This window comes from Pristiophorus japonicus, chromosome 2 (assembly GCF_044704955.1).
Source record: "Pristiophorus japonicus isolate sPriJap1 chromosome 2, sPriJap1.hap1, whole genome shotgun sequence".
Lineage (NCBI taxonomy): Eukaryota > Metazoa > Chordata > Chondrichthyes > Pristiophoridae > Pristiophorus > Pristiophorus japonicus.
This window is the reverse complement of record NC_091978.1, coordinates 18,097,675-18,120,500: the sequence shown is the minus strand read 5'-3', so window position 1 is coordinate 18,120,500 and position 22,826 is coordinate 18,097,675. Positions and strand designations below refer to the sequence as shown.

Here is a 22,826-nt window from a genome sequence, read left to right as displayed (position 1 = left end):
TACAGCGCTCCCTCAACACTGCACTGGAGTGTCAGCCCAGATTTGTGTGCTCAAGTCCCCGGAGTGGGATTTGAACCTTCTGACTGAGGCGAGTGTGCTACCCACTGAGCCACAGCTGACACCCAATCTGAAAATATACATTTTACAGTTACGGAGCTGCATATAATTTCCTCTGTTTGTTAGACTCACTTGCATAGCCCAAAATAACTGCAAGAATACCAAGTGCAGGATAGCTGGTAGATCTACCGCACACACTGCCATGAACTGATCACTGGCATTGCACTCAGTCGGTATTTAGTCTTACCTGGGCAGGTGTGGCCTAATCTCTGCCATCGCAGCTCAGCCTGGCTCTTGCTAATTGGCTGGACGACCTGAGAATCAGCCCTAATGCGAGGATTGTACACCTGGGAAAGCGAGAACAAAAAAGAATCCATATCGTTATTACAGCCTAAGAATTAAGATTTTAAATACTGGATACATCTCTTCGACCTCATTTGACAGGTTTAGCCTGTTAATACAAGGGCAAAAAAATCCCGCAATACATGCACTTCACATATAAAGTTAAAAGAGCTTGACGAACAGTGGACACTAAAGAGGCAGTATCTTTTTTATTGATCTACACACTCATTCTTTATTTGTAAAAGTGAAGTGTTTAATGTTTATAAACCCCCCCTCCCCCCCCCCATCCATCGTTCCCTACGCCTGATTTGTAAGTGTCGGCAAGGTTTTTCTGAGCGTACAAAAATCTACACTTACTCCTTTCTAAGTTAGTTTGAGTAAGTTTTCGCTGCCTAAACTTGCAAAACAGGTGCAAGTGGCTGGACACGCTCCCTTTTGAAAATAAAATCTGTTCTAAAATGAAACTATTCTAACTCACTAGAACTGGAGCAAACTAAATGCCGAGAATTGCAATTTCTAAGATGCTCCATTCTAAACTAGTTGCTCAAAAAAAATAGAAGCAACTCAGGCTGAAACTTGAGCCCATAGAGTGGCTGCATGTCTTCCTCGATTTCAAGGGACTACCGATGATGATGTTGATCAAGCAATCACCCAGAAGCATCACGATTGACTGACTGATTACTCTTATCCTGGTTATCAACACCTCAGATAAGTGAATCTGGTTGGGTTCCATTAAAAGGGGCCAATTATTTTTCTGCACAGGATAATGGACTGGTGATGATGCCAGAACATCTGCATTTAACTGATTGGCATAGATTTTCATTGACTGGCCATTCAACTTCAGTGAGTTTATTGAGTGAGCAGCTGAATCACAGACTTGGGAGACTCTAGGTTTGATTCACTGAACTGTTCAGAGTTAGAACGGCAACTGTACACTACTTGAAAGGGTTGCTTCTCGATTTTTGGCTGCACTTCAGTCCCACGCTCCTTATCTTTGGTCACCTGGTACAGGGGGGGGTGGAACGGGCATGTCAGAGGACCTCCTCATAGGACTGCTCCTGGGGCCTGGTCAAGGTGTCCATCCACAAGACCAGTCAGCGGGCGGTCGAGTGGGTCGTTCGGCCTGACTGCCTGCCTCTCTTCCGCGGCGACGTTCATGCCCGGGTATCCCTGGTGATGGAGCACGCCATATCTGTCGGCAGGCTCGAGGCCTTCCGCGACTGGTGGGCACCCGAGGGACTGGAGTGCATCATCACAACCGGAAATGGTATTTCAATTTGATTTATTAAGTTTCATTTAAAATTTGTTAATTTACGGTATTTATTGGTCGTGCCCTATTAAAAAGGAGCATATGCTTGACTCTTATTTGGCAATTTCCAGTATTTAAAAAAAAAGAGTTAGCACAACTGAATGGATGCGACAGTTTTGCTCAGTGCCCCTGGGTTAGGAAGGGTAGAACGAGTTTGGGGTACTGCCTCGACTGCTATTCAACAACTCCTTTAGGGTCTACACGTGGCCATTAGGGAAGGATATGATTAGACTCGTCTTGGATGCATTTTGTGGTCAAATAGTTTGTTGGTGGCAACAACAACAACTTGTATTTATACAGCTCCTTTAACATAGTAAAATGTCCCAAGGCGCTTCACAGGAGCGTTATCAAACAAAATTCGACAACAAGCCACATAAGGAGATATTAGGGCAGAAAATCAGAAGTTTGGTCAAAGAGGTAGGTTTTAAGGCGTGTCTTCAAGGAGGAAAGTGGTGTAGAGAGGAGGGAATTGCACAGTTTAGGATCTAGACAGCTGAAGGCGAGGCCACCAATGGTGGAGCAATTATAATCAGGGGTGCTAAAGAGGCCAGAATTAGAGAAGCACAGATATCTCGGAGAATTGTAGGGTTGGAGGAGCTCACAGAGATAGGGAGGGCCAAGACCGTGGGGGGGATACGAACATAAGAATGAGAGCTTTAAAGTCAAAGTCAAGGCGTTGCTCAACCGGGATCCAATGTAGGTTATTGAGCACAAGGGTGATGGGTGAATGGGACTTGGAGAGAGTTAGGACACGGGTAGCCGAGTTTTGGATGAGCTTAAGTTTATGGAGGGTGAAAGATGGGAGCCTGGTCCAGACTGCATTGGAGTAGTCAAGTCTAGAGGTAAGAAAGATATGGATGAGGATTTCAGCAGCAGATGAGCTGAGGCAGGGGCGGTGTCGGGGGATGTTAGAGGTGAAAATAGGCGGTCTTAGCGGTGCAAATATCTGGTCGTAAGCTCAACTTGGGGTCAATTCGAACAGTCTGGTTCACCTCGAGTGTTGCCAGGGAGAGAAATGGAGTTTGTAGCGAGGACTGAAAACCAATGGCTTTGGTCTTCATGATATTTACTTGGAGGAAATTTCCGCTCATCCAGTACTGGGTATTGGACAAGAAGGACAAGTCAGAGATAGTGGAGTGGCCGATAGAGGAGGTGGTGAGGTAGAACTGGGTGCCGTCAGCGAACAAGTGGAACCGGACATGTTTTCAGATGATGTTGCCGAGGTGCAATAGGTAGATGAGAAATGGGGGGGGGGGGGGGGGGGGCGGGGAACCAAGGATAGATCCTTGGGGGACCCTAGAGCAATGTTCCCTTTAATTTTTTGGGGGTGCGTGGCTCCTTTAAGGGACTGTGCAGCCAATTCAAAATACTGCGCATGCGTGTTTTTTTCCTATTTAAAAGCTGGTGAGCCGTCTGCACAGGAGCTACAGAATATTGCGCAGCTTAAAGGGAACATTACTCCAGAGGTAATGATGCAGGAGGGGGAGAAGAAGCTGTTGCAGGCGATTCTCTGGCTGCGACTGGATAGATAAGAATGGAAAGGCACAATGTCAATGCAAGTCTTTAATAAGGACAGAAATTCAACAAAAATATATAGCTCCAGTTTTCAAAGCAGCGATTACAGGAATAAACATCTTTAGCATATTAGATATCGGAGGTCCAAAGTGGAGGTTCACCATCAAACTAATAACAGTGATTTGTGGACCAAAATGGAATTTCCTGAATGGGAACAATCTACCATCTTTTATGCAAAGTTCCAGAGCCCTCCACTTCCTTTGCAGATGAGTTAATCAGAATGGATTTTTGACTATTAGTAAACACAAATAAATCAGGAATGGTAACCTGACTGGAATAATTCTCAACAGAGTGAACGAAGAGAGGGATACGGAGATGCAGATACACAGGACAAAAAAAATCATACAGAGGGTTGTGGGGATCTGGAACTCGCTGCCTGGAAGAATGGTGGATGCAGAAACCCTCACCACTTTTAAGAGATGGTTGGATGGGCACTTTAAAGTGTCGTAACCTGCAGGGTTACAGACCTAGAGCTGGTAATTGGGATTAAACTGGATGACCTTTTGTTGGAGGGCGCAGATATAATGGTAAGTACCGCAGGGAATTGAATACGGCCAGGGTGATCTCCTGGACTCGTTTCAATCGCCTGGATGGGTCGGAGAGGAATTTTCCCAGATTTTTTCTTCCTAAATTGGCCTGGGTTTTAAATCTGGTTTTTGCCTCTCCCAGGAGATAACATGGCTCCGGTTGGGGTGGCTCCGGTTGGGATGGAGTGTTGTGTGAGGCAGACTGGTTGGGCTGGGTGCTCTTTGCCTTTCCATCATTGTTTATAGGTTTGTATGTAACCTTCGGAGCTGCTGACCGAGGGCCGTGCGGCTCTTTGTCGGCCGGCGCGGACACGACGGGCCGAAATGGCCTCCTTCTGCGCTGTAAATTTCTATGTTTCTATGAGGGCCAATGGGTCACTGAATGCAAGAGATTGAGAAATTAAAATGCAGTCGGGGAAGTGTGTGTACTTTTGGGCGCCCCCATTATAGCAAAGATATGGGAACATTGCAACGTAGAGACCAGCCACAAGAGGATAGTTATGATGAGATTTTTTAAAAACTAACTAGAGTTGTATTCACTGAAGCAGAGGAGAATGTAAAGACATCTGTCCAAAGTGTTCAAATTATGAAAGGGTAAGTCATGAACGAGTGACAAGGGGACATTAATTCAGGGTAAGCTAACTAGCAGGAACAATATTCCCTTTAAGCTGCAAGGCCATGCAGTGCTCCAGGGAACCCGCGCAGCCAGCTTTGCAATGCATAAATCGCACATGCGCAGTACTTAGTTTGGGCTGTGCAGCCCTTAAAGGGGCCACGTGGCGCCAAAAAACATTTCAGGGAACATTGAGCAGGTCAGAAGAGCTTTTTTCAGATTTGGAATGGTTAGTGTAAGGATTGCTTTTTAAAAGGTGATTCCTAAAGCTGAGTCAATCACTGCATTTAGGAAGGAATTAATTAAAAACTTTGAAGTAAGAATTTAATCGGGGTGGGAAGAACAGGAAATGACTCGACAGAGAATGATTTACTTGAACTACATTTATATTAATTTTCCCCACTTACTGTTTTAAACAATTATCGCCACACTGTCTAGAGTAAGATTTGGAGAACTGATCAATACAAGTGAATCAGTGGATTCAAGAACAACAAATTGCATTTATATAGCATCTTGAAACTAATAAACCTCCCAGGACATTTGACATGCCACATATTTCATTTATTTGTTCGGAGGACGTGGATGACACTGGCAGAATCAGAGAATGGTTACAGCACAGAAGGAGGCCATTCGGCCCATCGAGTCCGTGCCGACTCTCTGCAAGAGCACTTCAGCTAGTCCCACTCCTCCGTCCTTTCCCCATAGCCCTGCAAATCTTTTCCTTTAGGTACTTATCCAATTCCCTTTTGAAAGCCACAACTATGTCTCCACCACCCTTTCAGGCAGCGCATTCCAGATCCTAACCACTTGCTGCGTAAAATGGTTGTTCATGTCGCCTTTGGTTCTTCTGCCAATCACCTTAAATCTGTGTCCTCTGGTTCTCGACCCTTCCGCCAATGGGAACAGTTTCTCTCTATCTACTCTGTCCAGACCCCCTCATGGTTTTGAACACCTCTATCAAGTCTCCTCTCAACCTTCTCTGCTCCAAGGAGAACAAGTCCAGCTTCTCCAGTCTATCCACATAACTGAAATCCCTCATCCCTGGAACCATTCTCCGTAAATCTTTTCTGCACCCTAAGGCCTTCACATCCTTCCTAAAGTGCGATGCCGAGAATTGGACAGAATACTCCAGTTGAGGCCAGACCAGTGTTTTATACAGGTTCATCATAACTTCCTTGCTTTTGTACTCTATGCCTCTATTTATGAAGCCCAGGATGATCCCGTGTGCTTTTTTAACCGCTTTCTCAACCTGCCCTGCCACTTTTCAATGATTGGTGCACATATACATATATGGCAGGGCCACATTTGCTGTCCATGTTGACTGTTTTTACAACTGAGTGTCGAATTAGGGCATTATAAGTCAATCACATGTCAGCAGCATGTAACTGCAGTCAAGCATAGGTCTGGCAGGTTCCCTTCCTTGAAAGCCATTAAGGGGAGAAAATGTGCAGGACTATGGGGAAAGAGCATCAGGTGTAGGACCAATTGGATCGCTTTTTCAAGCAGTCAGCACAGGCTCAACGGGCTGAATGGCCTCCTTCTGTACTGTATCATTCTATGATTCTGCTGAAGCATCTGGCAGCTTTCTGGGTCAGCCCACATATTCAAGAACATAACATAAGAAATAGGAGCAGGAGTAGGCCATTCGGCCCCTCGAGCCTGCTCCGACATTCAAAATGATCATATTGTAATGTCGGAAACGCAGCAGCCAATTTGTGCACAGCAAGGCCCCACATACAGCAATGTTTACCGGATAATGTGATTTTTGTGACGGTGATTGAGGGATAAATATTGGCCGGGACACCGGGGATTACTCCCCTGCTCTTTTTCGAAAGGGTGCCATGTACATCCACCCGAGAGGGCAGAGGGGGCCTCGGTTTAACATCTCATCCAAAAGACAGCACCCCAGACAGTGCAGCAGCACTCCCTCAGCACCGCACTGGAGTGTTAGCCTGGATTTATGTGCCCAAATTCCTGGAGTGGGACTTGAACCGACAACCTACTGACTCAAAGGCAAGAGTGCTACCTACTGAGCCACGGCTGACACTGTTGACATTTTGGACAGTTTGTGTAGGGAGGAGCTCAGAAGACTGGGGAAGAGCGCATCGGATACCATCTTTAACCACAATGCGTCAGCTGTGCCTGTGCCAATTCAGTTTCCTCAAACTATTAGGTTTAGTGACTTCTCCAAGTTGTTTCGAACCCCAATGTCCTCAAAAGCACTTTTAAAGTAGAAAAAAAGCAATGCCAAGGTCAATTCCAATTCCTTTTAACTGGTTGATATTTAATTTTTACAAAAATGCCCTGATCGGGAGACTATTGCTAATATTATCAAGTACTAGAATTTAATGAATCACTTCTGTAAATATTACAGGATGGATATTTCCCGGGCACATTTTAAAAGTTACAAAGGGTCAATGCTCTCGTTATAACCTTGTGAAAAGCACCGACTACTGGTAACATGTATGTACTGCAATCCTGTTACTATTTGAGAACACACACGACTGGGGAACTTTTGGTGAATTAATACCACTTTTATATAGCTCAGTTGCTTCCTTCCTGTCTTGGATGATTTGCAATCCTGTCTTTTTTTAAATGCTAACTCGCACCAAGTCCCACTCACCCATCACCCCCTGTGCTCGCTGACTAACATTGGCTTCCGGTTAAGCAACGCCTCGATTTTAAAATTCCCATCCTTATTTTCAAATCCCTCCATGGTCCTCGCCCCTCCCACTGCATCTCTAATCTCCTCCAGCCCCACAACGCCCACCCCCGCTCCCCCCCCTCTACACTCCTCTAATTCTGACCTCCTGAACATCCCTGATTATAAATCACTCAACCCCGTGCCTTCTGTTGCCGAGGCCCCAAGCTCTGGAACTCCCGGCCTAAACCTCTCCGCCTCTCTCCTCCTTCAAGACGCTCCTTAAAACCTACGTCTTTGACCAAGCTTTTGGTCACCTGCACTAATTTCTACTTGTGTGGCTCAGTGTCAAATTTCTATCATCATCATCATAGGCAGTCCCTCGGAATCAAGGAGGACCTGCTTCCACTCCCAAAGTGAGTTCTTTGATGGCTGAACAGTCCGATACGAGAACCACAGACCCCGTTACAGGTGGGACAGACATTCGTCGGGGGAAGGGGTCGGTAGGGCTGGTTTGCCGCGCGCTCCTTCCGCTGCCTGCGCTTGGCCTCTTCATGCTCCTTGCGTCGAGACTCAAAGAGCTCAACGCCCTCCCGGATGGACTATCTCCACCTCGGACGGTCTGCTGCCAGGGTCTCCCAGGTGTCAGTGGTGATGTCGCACTTTACCAGGGAGGCTTTGAGGGTGTCCTTGTAACGTTTCATAACACTCCTGTGAAGCGCCTTGGGACATTTCACCACGTTAAAGGCGCTATATAAATAGAAGTTGCTGTTGTAAAGTGAGGGACTGGCCATGCAGGTCTCTATTCTAGAAGGCAGAGAACCAGTTACAGTGTGTCAGATCCCAGGGCGTGGAATATTCGTACTGTGGACAGCGGTCAAGAACAGAAACCTATTCGCATGCAATCAAAGTGCTTTAAGCGTTCTCCGGGAGCACTGTTGTGTAGGCATGTTTTCCCCGCACAATAAACAGGAATGTTTCAAATCGAATTTTGATTACACTTAACCTTTTTGTTAAAAGTTTAATATGCATTTGCAATGTTGTATAAAACAGGTAAAACAATTGTAATGCGTATAATATATCAAAATAAAACGAACATTCATGGGGTACGGTAGCACAGTGGTTATGTTACCGGACTAATGATCAGGAGACAAAGTTCAAATCCCACCATACCAGCTGGGGAATGTAAATTAAATACATTTTTAATAATTAATTAAATCTGGAATTTTTTAAAATATGCTAGTATCAGTAATGATGACCATGGAAAAAAAAAAACCATCGTTAAAAACCTATCTGGTTCCTTTAGGGAAGGAAATCTGACATCCTTACCCGGTCTGGACTGGTAATTCCAGACCCACAGCAATGTGATTGTTGGACAGTTAAGAATCAGTGAGTGTAGCTTGACTACAGCGGTACAAGAACGCAGCACACCACCAACTTCTCAAGAGGGATGGGAAATAAATCTTGGCAGAAAAATCTAGGCTGACACTCCAGAGTGCTACACTGTCAGAGGTGTTGTCTTTTGGATGAGACGTTAAACTGAGAAACTATGCTCTCTCAGGTAGATGTAAAAGATCCCGTGACACTTTTGAAGAAGAGCAGGGGAGTTATCCCTGGTGTCCTGGCCAATATTTATCCTTCAAATCAACAGAACAATAAAATAGATTATCTGGTCAATATCACATTGCTGTTTGTGGGAGCTTGCTGTGCGCAAAGGTGCTGCCACATTTCCCACATTACAACAGTGACTACACTCCAAAAGTACTTCATTGGCTGCAAAGCACTTTGGGACATCCTGAGGTTGTGAAAGATGCTATAGAAATGCAAGTTTTTCTTTTAGTGGTTATAGCAGGAGAGTTCTCCCGGTGTCCTGACCAACATTTATCCCCCAACCAACACCCATAAAACAAATGGTTTGGTTGTTTATCTTATAGCTGTTTGTGGGAATTTGTTGGGACTAAATTGGCTGCCCTGTTTCCTACGTTACAACAATGACTAAAGTTCAAAAGTACTTCACTGACGAAGGCGCTTTGGAAAGTCCTGCAGTCATGGGAGCCGAAAGGTGCTACTGAAATGCAAGTTCGTTCTTCCCCTTTTTACTGGATGGTCAAACCAGAGAACACAAGTTCAATTCCCACCATGTCAAGTTGCGAAACTGAATTCGATAAAAGCTGGTCATTGGTGGGCTGACACCAGAAAAAGAGACCATGGGTGGGAAGAATTGCAGCATCAGAGCTTGCACCAGGGCAACTGGAGCATTTGTGCCCACATCCGAGCTTTGGCCGCATCCAGATGATGAAGTAATTTGCTCCGCGGAGGGATAGTTCCATCAAAGTGGAATGTAAGTAAGTACAAGGAAACTGGAGCAGCAAGTGCCTGACAATCCCATGGTGTTTCTCTGTGCTGTCTTTGAACACGTGTATTGAGTAATGCTGCACCCAAGGTATTTAAGAAGTTAAATCTAGAATTTAAAAATAAAAGCTAGCATCAGTGATGATGACCATGAAAAAGAAAACCATTGTAAAAACCAATCCTGTTCCTTTAGGGAAGGAAATCTGCCGTCCTTACCCAGTCTGGCCGATATGTGCCTCCAGACCCATAGCAATGTGCTTGATCCAACAGCCAAGAGTTTTAGAAAAGCCCATTGCAAATCCTCATTCGTTACTGGCCATTGAAAGAAGTGCGTTAATCATGGTGTAGTGAGTGGCCATGGTTAGTCATAAAGCTTGGAGAGGCAGGCAGTAAGGTGAGCAATTGTACTATACAAGCGGATATGCACTCGACCCACAAGAAATACAAGGTTGATCTACTTTAATTTTAAAAATCTTACTAAAAATGCAAGTACAATTCCACACGTAATCAATTTGGACAATCCTGATGTAGGTATCTCGATTCATAGATGCGTGCAAGGGGAAGCTGGTTAAGTGCACGAGGGAGGAAGGAATAGAAGGATATGCTGATGGGGTGAGATGATGCAAGGTGGGAGGAGGCTCATGTGGAGCATAAACACCAGCAAAGACTAGTTAGTCTTCCAACGTATCAACAGGCACTCAACTGGATAGCTGGTGGGGGAAATGAATTCAGACTTGCATTTATATAGAACCTTTCGCGACCACCAGACGTCTCAAAGCGCTTTACAGCCAATGAAGTACTTTTGGAGTCTAGTCACTGTTGTAATGTGGGGAAACGCGGCAGCCAGCTTGTACACAGCAAGCTCCCACAAACAGCAATGTGATAATGACCAGATAATCTGTTTTTGTTATGTTGATTGAGGGATAAATATTGACCGGGATAACTGCCCTGCTCTTCCTCGAAATAGTGCCATGGGATCTTTTACTTCCACCCAAGAGGGCAGATATGGCCTCGGTTTAACGTCTCAATCGGAAAGACGGCACCTCTTACAGTGCAGCACTGCACTGGAGTGTCAGACTGGATTTGTGCGCTCAAGTCCCTGGAGTGGGACTTGAACTGAGAACTCACAGGCGAGAGTGCTACCCACTGAGCCACGGCTGACACTATGGAGAAATATTACACTGATAAAGCAGGGGGTTGGGACAGCTGCCAATGCTCTCTGCGACCAAGCAGCGCTCCAGAGTCCTGCGCAGTCGACTTTTCAATGCGGAAACCATGCATGTCCGGTATTTTGAGTGGTCCACTCAGCCCCTTCGACGGGACCAGGCGGGGCCAAACAAAATTTACAGGGAACACTGGCTGCTGCCTGTTGTTGGTGCAGAGTAGAGCGAGCTTACCTTGGAATCTAGCACTTCGGCTCTAACGTGGCGCGTTAAGACTCTGACACGAAGGAGGTCATTTTGCCCAGCCTACCCAGTGGGAATCGGCCAGTATCGGAGCCATCTAATTTTCAATTAAAAGTAAAAATCAGGCAGCTTGTAAAATGGGTAGCGGATCCAATCGCATGGGATTCCTGCACACTGGGTTCGGTGAAAATAACCCTGCAAACAGTTTATTCCCCAGTGTCAGCTGTGGCTCAGTGGTTAGCACAGTCGCCTCGGAGTCAGAAAAGGTTGGTGGTTCAGGTCCCACTCCAGGCATCTGAGCATGTAAATCTCGGCTGACACTCCAGTGCAATGCCGACGGAGTGCTGCACTGTTGGTGCTGTCTTTCGGATGAGACGTTAAACCGAGGCCCCATCGGCCCTCTCAACTAGATGTAAAGCATCGCATGGCACTAATTCGAAGAAGATCAGGGGTCCTGGCCAATATTTATCCCTCAATCACTTTAACAAAATCATTGTCACATTGCTGTTTGTGGGAGCTTGCTGTGCGCAAGTTGGCTGCTGCATGTCCCACATTGCAACAGTGACTACACTCCAAAAGTACTTCATTGGCTGTAAAGCGCTTTGAGACGTCCGGTGATCGTGAAAGGCGCTATATAAATCCAAGTCTGTCTTTCTTCTTTCACCAATATGCTATCTTGATGGGCATAAAAGATTCAAAGCAGGCAAAAAGTGTCTCTTATTTATGACAGTAAACATAAATTTAAGTTAAAGAGTAAAAGTGTTAAAAAATATAGCAATGTGGATTAGAAATGTTATTGTTAATGGAAAAAGAAAATCTAAAGGGTTCACTTACATTTTTCAGTTCCATTCCAGAGTCGATAACAAAAGTGACGTCAGTAGCAAATGAAGAATCGGCTATCGAGTCTGCAATTATGATCTTTCTCCGGTAATCTTTGAATCTCTGGTTGTAATTTTCATAAATTTTTTGGAAGTTGCTTCCCACACCCGAATGCAAGGGAATGGGAATAAGCTCGCCCAACTGAGACCCAATAGCACCCCCTTCTGTCCGTACAGCTCGACAGCAGTCCGTTATCTCCTGCAAAACAAGAGAGGAGATACAAAAATCATGCCATTTGCTTGCTGGTCATCGTGAAACAACCACCTCATTTAAATGAACGGATTGAAAATTGAAAGAAATAATCTTCACTGGGCTTCAGTATCATCATCATCATCATCATAGGCCGTCCCTCGAAATGAGGATGACTTGCTTCCATGCCAAAAAGGAATGAGTTCACAGGTGTTTAAATGAAGGACTTAATATTCCAGATCCCGAACTACATCTTGGAGAGTGGAAGGTGCCCATGCATGGATTTTTTTTTTTTTTTTTTAAAAAGTGTGGTGGCCGTTGCACTCCAGCCACCACACGGGCTTGACAGAGGTAGGTCTTGGTCCAGTGGCAAGGATTAACCGAGACGACTGGAGACCTGCTCTGCTGCACGGACCGAGCGCGCACACATATTGCAGTGGGCTGGCCCGTGCTGCCCCTGGGCCCTCGCCTCTCCTGGGCCCCAGACTCGCGCCTCTCCTGGGTCCCGATCACTTCCTTCAACAAACTCTTGTTGCTTCTTCTCCCCTCCTGCTGTGCCTGCTCGCACTGCAATGAGCGACCCGACTTCGCAGCCTTCGCCCTCCTGCTGATGGGTCTTGCAGGCCGGGGCCAGGCCGCCACACGCTGCTGCCTCTCAATCATAGCAAGTCCTCTTCAATTCAGCATTCGCTTGGTGACAACTCCTATCGCTGGTCCTCCTCAGCGAAGTAATGCATTTTGGAAAGAAAAGGAGGCAATATAAATAAAATGGTACACTGTTAGAGGGGGTGCAGGAACAGAAATGTGAGGGCTCACATACACTGATCTTTGAAAGTGGCAGGACATGTTGAGAAGGCTGTTATACAAAGCAAACAGGATACCGGGTATTATATATAGAGGTAGAGTGCAAAAAGCAAGGAAATTATGGCCTTCCCCGGTCCAGCCAATGGGGAGCGGCAGGGGAAAAGCGGGGAGGAGCCTTCCAAGGGATTAGCTGAGGCTGTTGCCGGCATCAGGTGGGGCACATGGAATAGATTCCCTCGCCTCTGGTCCAACCAATGGGGATCGGCGGGGACGGGACCTTTGAGGTGAGCGGGGAACAACCTGGGAGGAGAAGGTACAAGTGGGTGGGGAAGAGGGATGTACCCCACAGAACATGGCCACTTCAATCAATAAGATCTAAATTCTCCCAACCTGAAAATGGTTTAATCCTCCTAGAATAGAATCATAGAATGGTTACACAGTACAGAGGGGTCCGTTCGGCCCGTGCCAGCTCTCTGCCACCTCATGGCTCAGTGGGTAGCACTCTCACCTCCGAGTCAGAAGGTTGTGGGTTCAAATCCCACACCGGAGACCGGAGCACAAAAATCTAGGCTGACACTTCCAGTGCAGTGCTGAGGGAGTGCTGCGCGGTCGGAGGTGCCGTCTTTCATTTGAGTCATTAAACCGAGGCTCCGTCTTCCCTCTCAGGATCCCATGGCACTATTTCGAAGAAGTGCAGGGGAGTTATCCCTGGTGTCCTGGGGCCAATATTTATCCATCAATCAACATGACAAACAGATTATCTGGTCATTATCACATTGCTATGTGTAAATTGGCTGCCGCGTTTCCCACATTCCAACAGTGACTACATTCCAAAAGTACTTCATTGGCTGCAATGCGCTTTGAGACGTCCACTAGTCGTGAAAGGTGCTATATAAATGCAATGCTTTCTTTCTTTAAACTTTTGTAAATCACTGGTTGGGCCTCACTCAGCTCGATTATTGTGTCAAATTCTGGGTATCATACTTTAAGAAGGATGCGGAGGGCCCAGAGATGAGGAACTTCCATTATGTGGAGAGACTGGAGAAGCTGGAATTGTTCTCCTTGGAGCAGAGATGGTTATTGGGAGATTTAATAGAGGTGTTCAAAATGACGTGGGGTTTTGATAAGTAGAGAGGCAGAAACTATTTGCACTGGCAGGAGGGTCGGTAACTGGTAACAACAGATTTAAGATAATTTGCAAAAAATCCAGGTGGGAAATGAGGAAAAATCTTTTTGCGCAGCGAGTTGTTATGAGCTGCCCGAAAGTTTTGGTGCATAGCTGACAATATTACTCAACAAACGATCATCTGTTTATGAATGGTAACAACTTGCAACCTTTTTTTTCTTTCTGGGATCCGTGGCAGGTTTATCCGCGATATAACTGCTCCAAAACAATTCATTAATACTTATTTATTGTACTTTTTTTGCCCCCCAAGCCAAGTTGAAACTGTCGAGATTAATTCTATTTAAAAGCACACAGAGGGTTGGATTTTCTCCCTTCCCCAAACAACAACGTACTGAGCCGACAACAGGTAAGATCAACGTATGGCCACCTTGCAGATTAAACAGGTTTGTTCGACAGACCGTAAGAACATAAGAAATAGCAGGAGTAGGCCATTTGGCCCCTCAAGCCTGCTCCGCCATGGCTGATCTGATCATGGACTCAGCTCCACTTCCCTGCCTGCTCCCCATAACCCCTTATCGTTTAAGAAACTGTCTATTTCTGTCTTAAATTTATTCAATTTCCCAGCTTCCACAGCTCTCTGAGGCAGTGAATTCCACAGATTTACAACCCTCAGAGAAGAAATTTCTCCTCATCTCAGTTTTAAATGGGCGGTCCCTTATTCTAAAGATCATGCCCCCTAGTTCTAGTCTCCCCCATCAGTGGAAACATCCTCTCTGCATCCACGTAAAATGTGCGCTCAAACTCTACCCTCTCGATTTTCTGAGAGATATTACATGGACAACACATCCATAAGACATGGAATCTTAGTATGATACTTTACAGAGTGGGGGGCCATTCGGCCCACCGGGCCTGTGCCGGCTCTTTGTAAGAGCGATCCAATTAGCCCCACTTCCCTGCTCTTTCCCCAGAACCTGTACATTTGTTTCCCTTCCAAGTATTTACCCAATTCTCTATTGAATCTGCTTCCACCGCCCTTTCAGGCAGTGCGTTCCAGATCACAAAAAGTCGCTGTGTTTAAACAAAAGTTTCCTCATGTCGATTGTGGTTTTCCTGACAATCACAAATCTCTGTCCTCTAGTTACTGACCCTTCTACCACTGGAAATAGTTTATCCAATATTTAACCTAGCAAAACCACTCATGATTTTGAACACCTCAATCAAGGCTCCTCTTAACCTTCTCTGCTCCAAGGAGAACAGCCCCAGATTCTCCAGTCTCTCCACATAACGGAGGATGTAGTTTGCATCATTGATTAGGGCCATCAGTGATGTGAGAATCTGTGCCAGTATAGTTCTGAATTTCAGCACAAGAACTATTGTCCTCCATAGACTTAGATGATCAACTGCAGTAGCCTTATACCCTTCAATTCCAGAATCGGCACAGCAGGGCACTCTTTCTTTAGTTTGCAGTCTGGTCCACAGACAAACATACGAAAGTGACAGGCAGGCCCAGCAAGCCTGCCCCACACTCATGATATCTGGAGTTTCATGACGAGACACGCGCGCGTCCCCCATCCCTCGCCGTCCCAAATCACAAGTTTCATTTGAGGTTTGCTCCTTTTGCATGCGTGGCCTCCGACACTGCAATCACGGCCTAAAGTAGCCAGCCTGCATGTGTGGGACTAGATAGTTTAAAAGATTTTTTTTTTTTAAATTAATAAATTGGTTAAAAATGAATATGCGCCTGTAGGAAACGGACTCTGATCCAGCTTAGAAATTACCCACTTCATCAATTCAAACACGACAATTCTGCTGCTGGATTCAGTTTGTTTGTTCGAAGTAAGCTAATGCCGAGTTTGTAAAAACAGTGAGCCTGAACTGATAATCCACAGTAGGGTTGCCATTGCCAACGCTCCAAATCTGTGCAATTGACTGCCTCAGAGAGCTGTGGAAGCTGGGACATTGAGTAAATTTAAGACCGAGATAGACAGTTTCTTAACCGATAAGGAATTAAGGGGTTATGGGGAATGGGCAGAGAAGTGGCGGGACCGCCTATGGTGATGATGATGATGGACCTGAGTCCATGATCAGATCAGCCATGATCTTATTAAATGGCGGAGCAGGCTCGGGGGGCCGTTTTGGCCTACTCCTGCTCCTATTTCCTATGTTTTTATATAAATTGTCCAGGAATTCATTATTAATCCTTGGACGCCGTTGCGAATATAAGGGAATTGCAAAAACAAGTTTTTTTCTCATTTTCTTTGAACACTTTCGTTAATTAGATCCAAGAAGATTGGAGATTGGGAAAAACAAATGTTTGATTGGGTGGGGCGGCTGGAGACGGGAAGTCGTGTGATGGAAGCTCCAGGAATACATCCCACCAGGGTTGGCACTCTAATCAATATAAACTGCAACAGGGCAACAGACAAGGCTTGACAGGGTAGATGCAGGGAGGATGTTTCCTCTGGCTGAGGAGTCTAGAACGGGGTCACAGTCTCAGAATAAGGGGTCGGCATTCATGAGGAGAAATTTCTTCACTCAAAGGGTGGTGAATCTTTGGAATTCTCTAGCCCAGAGGGCTGTGGAGCCTCAGTCTTTGAGCATATTCAAGACAGAGATTTTTGGATTCAAGGGATATGGGGATAGTGCAGGAAAGTGAAGTTGAGGTAGAAAATCAGCCATGATCTCATTGAATGGCGGAGCAGGCTCGAAGAGCCGGATGGCCTACTCCTGCTCCTACTGCTTATGTTCTTATAGACAAGGAATACGCTCCTGGAAATCTCGGCCATACAGTTGTGACTTTCCGTTCGTCAAATGAATGGACCATGTCATAATAGATTGAAATAAATTTTACATTGTGTACCGTACCAAGGTTATGAAGGAAACTGATAAAATTGTGGTCTTATAATAAAAGGATTCAAAAAAATTGGGGAAACAAGTTAAACATTGGGAGGTAGAGGTAATGAGAGAGGTCAGTGAAGCTTTTCCACTCAAATGGCAATAGATTTGTGGAACAGGTTACTAGGAAAGGCAATTAGAAGTGTTTCTGAAGCATGGCTAGAAGGATATGGTGAGAAGTTATGCTTGTTGGGCACAAAGATCTTTCCCTGCTATTTCCCTTACCAACAATTTCTATTTATATAGTGACCTTAGCGTAGTAAAATGTCGCACGGTGCTTCACAGGAGCGTTATCAAACAGAATTTGACACCGAGCCACATAAGGAGAAATCAGGGCAGATGACCAAAAGCTTGGTCAAAAAGGTAGGTTTTAGGGAGCGTCTTAAAAAGGAGGAAAAAGAGGAAGGGAGGCGGAGAGGTTGAGGGAGAGAATTAGGGCCCAGTCAGCTGAAGGTATGGCCGCCAATTGGGGATGTACAAGAGGCCAGAATTAGAGAAGCGCAGAGATCTTGATGGGTTGTGGGGCTGGAGATTACAAAGATAGGGAGGGATGAGGTCATGGAGGGATTTGAAAACAAAGTTGAGAATTTTTAAAATCGAGGCGTTGCTTAACCGGGAGCAAATGTAGGTTAGAAAGCACAGGGGTGATGGGTGAGCGGGACTTGGTGCGAGTTAGGACACGAGCAGTAGGCTGTTACAGTGCTGCAGCAAAGGCGGATCGGGTTAATGACATGTTACTGCACTGCACTCTAGTTCAACACAGCAATTCACAGAGCAATACAATGTGCAAATATTGACACTCCGTGTTCAAATAACAGTCCATCAGTAATACAGCTTATTTCCTTATAGTGTATACAAGCGCTATAAAAGGTTCATAGTACAAAGAATGTTCAAGCTATCAAACTATTTTACATTTTTATAAAAGCCACATCCTTTTCATAGACAAACCAATGTATGTGTGCTGAGTCACGCTGACAGTACACCACTCAATGTTTAACTTGCAATATGAGCATGAGAATGTGGATGTGAAAAGCCTGGGAAAGAGGGGTGAAAACAGTCTGGTGGACATGGATCAATGCAACATAGTTAACTTGCAGTTAATTATGAAACTCAGAACTGCAATGGCACAGTACAGCACCAATGGCCCTGGCCAAAGTTGCAAACAGCATCCTCTGCAAGTGTGACCATGCTGCATTATCCCTCCTGGGTGGGTGGGGAGTCTGGTTTGTCGCACGTTCCTTCCTCTGTCTGCACTAGATTTCTGCATGCTCTCGGCGACGAGACTCGAGGTGCTCAGCGCCCTCCCGGATGCTCTTCCTCCACTTGGGGCGGTCTTTGGCCAGGGACTTCCAGGTGTCGGTGGGGATGTTGCACTTTATCAAGGAGGCTTTGAGGGTGTCCTTGAAATGTTTCCTCTGCCCCCTGGGGCTCGCTTGCCATGTAGGAGTTCCGAGTGGAGCACTTACTTTGGGAGTCTTGTGTCAGGCATGCGAACAATGTGGCCCGCCCAACAGAGCTGGTCGAGTGTGGTCAATGTTTCGATGCAACAGTGACTACACTCCAAAAGTACTTCATTGGCTGTAAAGCGCTTTGAGAATCTGGTGGTCATGAAAGGCGCTATATAAATCCAAGTCTTTCTTTCTTTCTGTTCCATACAGTAAACAATGCCATCCTCCTCCAGAGCCTCTCCGACGTTGTTACATCCATTCATGGTTCGATTCCCACCTATCCGAAGGCATCTAGTGCATCTCCAGAAATGGCAACTGTCTGGTCCAGTCAGTTCGGGAGTCTCCCAAGGATTTATCCTCAACTTCTTCCTTATTACATTATGCCCATCAGTAATACTCCCCCTATTGTGTTTTTGTGGTGCACAGCCATTCACGGCACAAAACCCAACATTGAAAAAGCCGGTTTGAGGCTGCACGGGACCGGCAGAGAGCTGTGCGGCCGTGGAGCTGAGAGGGAACATCAGTAACATCATCCACCGGTCAGAAGGGAGTTCGCTTTCACACCTACGCTGATGACACCCAGCTCTATCTCTGCACCACTCGTCTCACCTCCGCTTCCCTCACCACACCTGGCCCAACTGCCTCTGTGCTTGTCAGACATCAGCCTTAGATGAATTATAATGGCATGCATCTCGGGGTTTGGGGGGAGGTTGTGGGGCTGGATGAGATTACAGAGATAGGGAGGGATTTGAATGTAAAGGATGAGAATAAGGACAAGGGGCAATGGCATGGAGGGTTTTGTTCGAAACATATAAAATTCTGATGGGATTGGACAGGTTAGATGCAGGAAGAGTGTTCCCGATGTTGGGGAAGTCCAGAATCAGGGGTCACAGTCTAAGGATAAGGGGTAAGCCATTTAGGACCGAGATGAGGAGAAACTTCTTCACCCAGAGAGTGGTGAACCTGTGGAATTCTCTACCACAGAAAGTTGTTGAGACCAGTTCGTTAGATATATTCAAAAGGGAGTTAGATGTGGCCCTTACGGCTAAAGGGATCAAGTGGTATGGTGAGAAAGCAGGAATGGGGTAGTGAAGTTGCATGATCAGCCATGATCATATTGAATGGTGATGCAGGCTCAAAGGGCCGAATGGCCTACTCCTGCACTTACTTTCTATGGCCCCCAAGTTTCCACATGATTTGCTCCTGATTTTTAGAAGCAACTGGTGGAGAACGGAGTATCTTAGAAATCGGAATTCTCCACATTTAAGTTTTCTGCAGTTCTAGTCAGGTAGAACAGTTTCACTTTTGAACAGAATTTTTTTTTCCAAAAGGGGGCGTGTCCGGCCACTGACGCCTGATTTGAAAGTTTCCACGGTGAAAACGTGCTCCAAACTAACTTAGAATGGAGCAAGTGAAGATTTTTGTAGGCTTGAAAAAACCTTGTCTACACATTAAAAAAATCAGGCGCAGGTTACAAATTAGGCGTCGGGAATGAGGTGGGGGGGGGGGGGGAAAGGGAAGTCATTAAATTCTACAATCAATCCTTAGTTATACTTATACAAATATTATACAAATAATTCCAACCTGAATAAAAATTTATAAGCAAAGAAAAGATTAAATAAACCATGTTCCTACCTGTGTGAAAGTGCTTCAGGCAGGCCTTTCAGGCAGCGGTTTGCCGTCGGGACCGACCGACGGCAGGGGGAGAAAGCTGCAAGAAGCCTCAGTGCTGATCATGGAAGGGCAATGTGGTTTTATTAAAAAATGTTAAAAATTGAACAGCTACAAAGAATTTGAATAGTCTCAAACAAGTGCATGTGTCCCGTTTATCACAGTCTATCTTTAATTACAGACTGCACTCCCTCACACGCAGAAAATTAAAATGCAAGCCTTTGCAAGGGTTCAATAAACAAATTTTCACTTTTTCTGCAGCACTTTTTAAAATGGCCGAGTGCCAATGTTTACTTCAGACTGCGCGTGCGCGAACCCTCGAACGCGCACGCGCAGGGTTGCCGGCACCAAAAAAACTCATTTAAATTGTACCCGCCCCCCCTCCTACTTACAAAATCGGCGCGAGTGGTAGGCTCCGCCCCCTGTGCGCCGCGCCAAGCAGACATCGAACTGCAAGGCGCTCGAGAATACCGCGTTTTTTTTCAGGCGCCGTTTTCGGCGCGAAAAACGGGCGCCCAGCTCGGAGGGGCGCCTGTTTTGCCGCGTGTGGAAACTTGGGGCCCTGGTTTCTATGTTGCAAGTCGGCAGGTACTGGGTTGACGGGCGAGTGGGACATGGATGAGCTGTAGTTTATGGAGGGTGGAAGATAGGAAGCTGGCCAGGAGAGCACTGGAACAGTTGAATCTACAGGGAACAAAAGCATGGACGAGGGTTTCAGCAGCAGATGAGCTGAGGCAGGGACAGAGGCACATGAGCTGAGGCAGGGACGGACACGGGCGATGTTACGGAAGTGGGTAAACTTTGTGATGGGAGAGGATATGGGATTGGAAGCTCAGTTCAGAGTCAAACAGGAAGCTGAATGCAACAAGAGCAACAAAAGTAGAATTTTCCAGCACTGACCCCAAGTTTTACACTATCCAGCCCAGTTGTTGACAAAACAGTAACCCAATCGCGATCTCAGCTTACTACAGGTCTGTGCTCGCTTCCTCTGCAGACACGCTTAGCAATTCTATATAAATACACATTAAACAATCATTTATTTTACGAACAAAATGTGATGGTTTGTGAATTGACTGATTTCTATAATTGTGTGTTTATGGCATTGCATCCGGTTTTGGTCGGTAAATTCCAACAACTACTTTTGTCAAACAATTGCCAACAATTCCAGGAACAGCCCTCAGTCATCACTTGCCGAAATAGTCATTAAAATGCAGACTGACAATAGCAAATTTAGAAGTACATTTTATTCAGTAAAAGTGGTGCATTGCCTTTATGTTGATCACAACCGACTATCTGCTGCATTAATCGGCACCTGAGGAGATCTGTTTTTTTTTAAATAACCAAGGGTGGAAATTCGGTTGTGCATCAGTCGGGAGCAGCGATAAATTTTGCGCCGGCAAATGGCTTGCATCTGCCACCGCAAAATGAATCAAAATGCTCGCTCTCCGTCGGTCTCTCGGAGTTTGAAGCGGGGCGCTAAGGGAGGCATTGCATGCCTCTTTTAGAGCGCTAGACCGGCTGAGTGAGGGGAAATCCCGAGCTAAACAGCCGGCCTCGGAGCGCCATAACAGGGGCTTTGGGGGGGGGGGGGGGAAACCTGAAACAAAACTACCAAAAAACATTCCAAATGTATAGCTCACGCCACAACGTAAATCACTTACCTGATTGATAACCAACTGATTTAACTTTAAGGGGATGGTAGTTGAGAGAATACCATGCAAACTCCCTGATCTTCAGATAGTGTTTACCTCATCACTTATCTCACTGCGGCCGCTACAGCGTGGAACATCAGCTTCCACAGGCGTTCCCACTAGGGCGCGCTACGGGTCGGGCGGCATCCAAGAATCGAGCCGGTGTCGCAACCAGGGGCACTGCACACTGGCTCGCCTCTCCTGGGCGGTAATGCTCCACACCCCGGTCGATACCGGCACCGAATGCCCCGGCGGAAGCTGGAAGCTGGCCGCCCGGGCGCAAGTGCTTTCCCGCTACCGTTGCCGCCCCTCCGGGGTGCTAAGAGGGGCAGCAGAAGACCGAGTTTCCACCCCTCGATCTTCCTTAGTCGAGCAGTCCATACGGCTTCAGTGAATGCCAAGTGTCCCGAGTCAGCGCAAGACACACATTGTTGCATCGTGGCACACTATCACGACCTCAACCAGAAGCTGCAATTGGCTGGCTGAGCGTGTACAAATGTCACGATTCGTTGCTTTTTGCTGTTCGTTTAATCAAAAAAAAACTTACTTGAGCAACAGCAGTAACTCCAAGCTGCAGGGAGGTAGAACGTACGGCAATCGAAACGCCAGAATGGAGCAGCAGTAGCGTTGCTCAGAACCACGGAAGTATACAGCACAGAAAGAGTCTAGGCCAACATTTTGCCAAAACAAATCCCATTGTCCTGTTCTCGCTTCCAAGATCCGCATGTCTTTCTCCGCTTGAAATATTTATCTGCTTCACCGAAAAGATGCCGTGACAGAGCAGCCCATGTGCTGAATGTCTGGATTAAGTTTGCAGTCACGCACAAGGCGACTGGCTGCACTGTGCAAGTGTAAATGCAGAAGAAAGGTGCACTCTCCCACGGCCGGCCTTCCCGGAACTTGATTTTCTTCCCCTTTCAAGAAATTTTGGTGCGCTGGAGATTAGTTCCCACGGTTTATTATTCATTCATGCAATGTGGGAGTCGTTGGCAAGACCGGCATTTATTGGCCTTCCCTAATTACCCTTCAGAAGGTGAGCCGCCGCCTTGAACCGCTGCAGTCCGTGAGGTGAAGGTACTCCCACAGTGCTGTTAGGGAGGGAGTTCCAGGTTTTTGACCCAGCGACGATGAAGGAACGGCAATATATTTCCAAAACAGGATGGTGTGTAACTTCTTCGAGAGAATGGAAGAACCATAGAAATTTATAGCACAGTAGGAGGCCATTATAGCCCATCGTGTCCACGCCGGCCAACCAAGAGCTATCCAGCCTAATCCCATTTTCCAACTCTTGGTCCGTAGCC

The 22,826-nt window shown here is 46.2% G+C and overlaps 1 protein-coding gene across 5 annotated transcripts in view; it reads right to left on the bottom strand.

Annotated features, from left to right (window-relative positions):
- The window catches only part of LOC139236107 (putative pre-mRNA-splicing factor ATP-dependent RNA helicase DHX32), a 207,028-nt gene that overhangs the window by 55,977 nt on the left and 128,225 nt on the right, over positions 1-22,826 (bottom strand). For all 5 annotated transcript variants that reach the window (XM_070866799.1, XM_070866802.1, XM_070866798.1 and 2 more), the window contains exons 5-6: positions 11,657-11,899; positions 305-404 (exon numbers count right to left, since the gene is read on the bottom strand). In XM_070866799.1, coding sequence (XP_070722900.1) covers positions 305-404; positions 11,657-11,899 — 343 coding nt within the window. The remainder of the gene's footprint in view (positions 1-304; positions 405-11,656; positions 11,900-22,826) is intronic.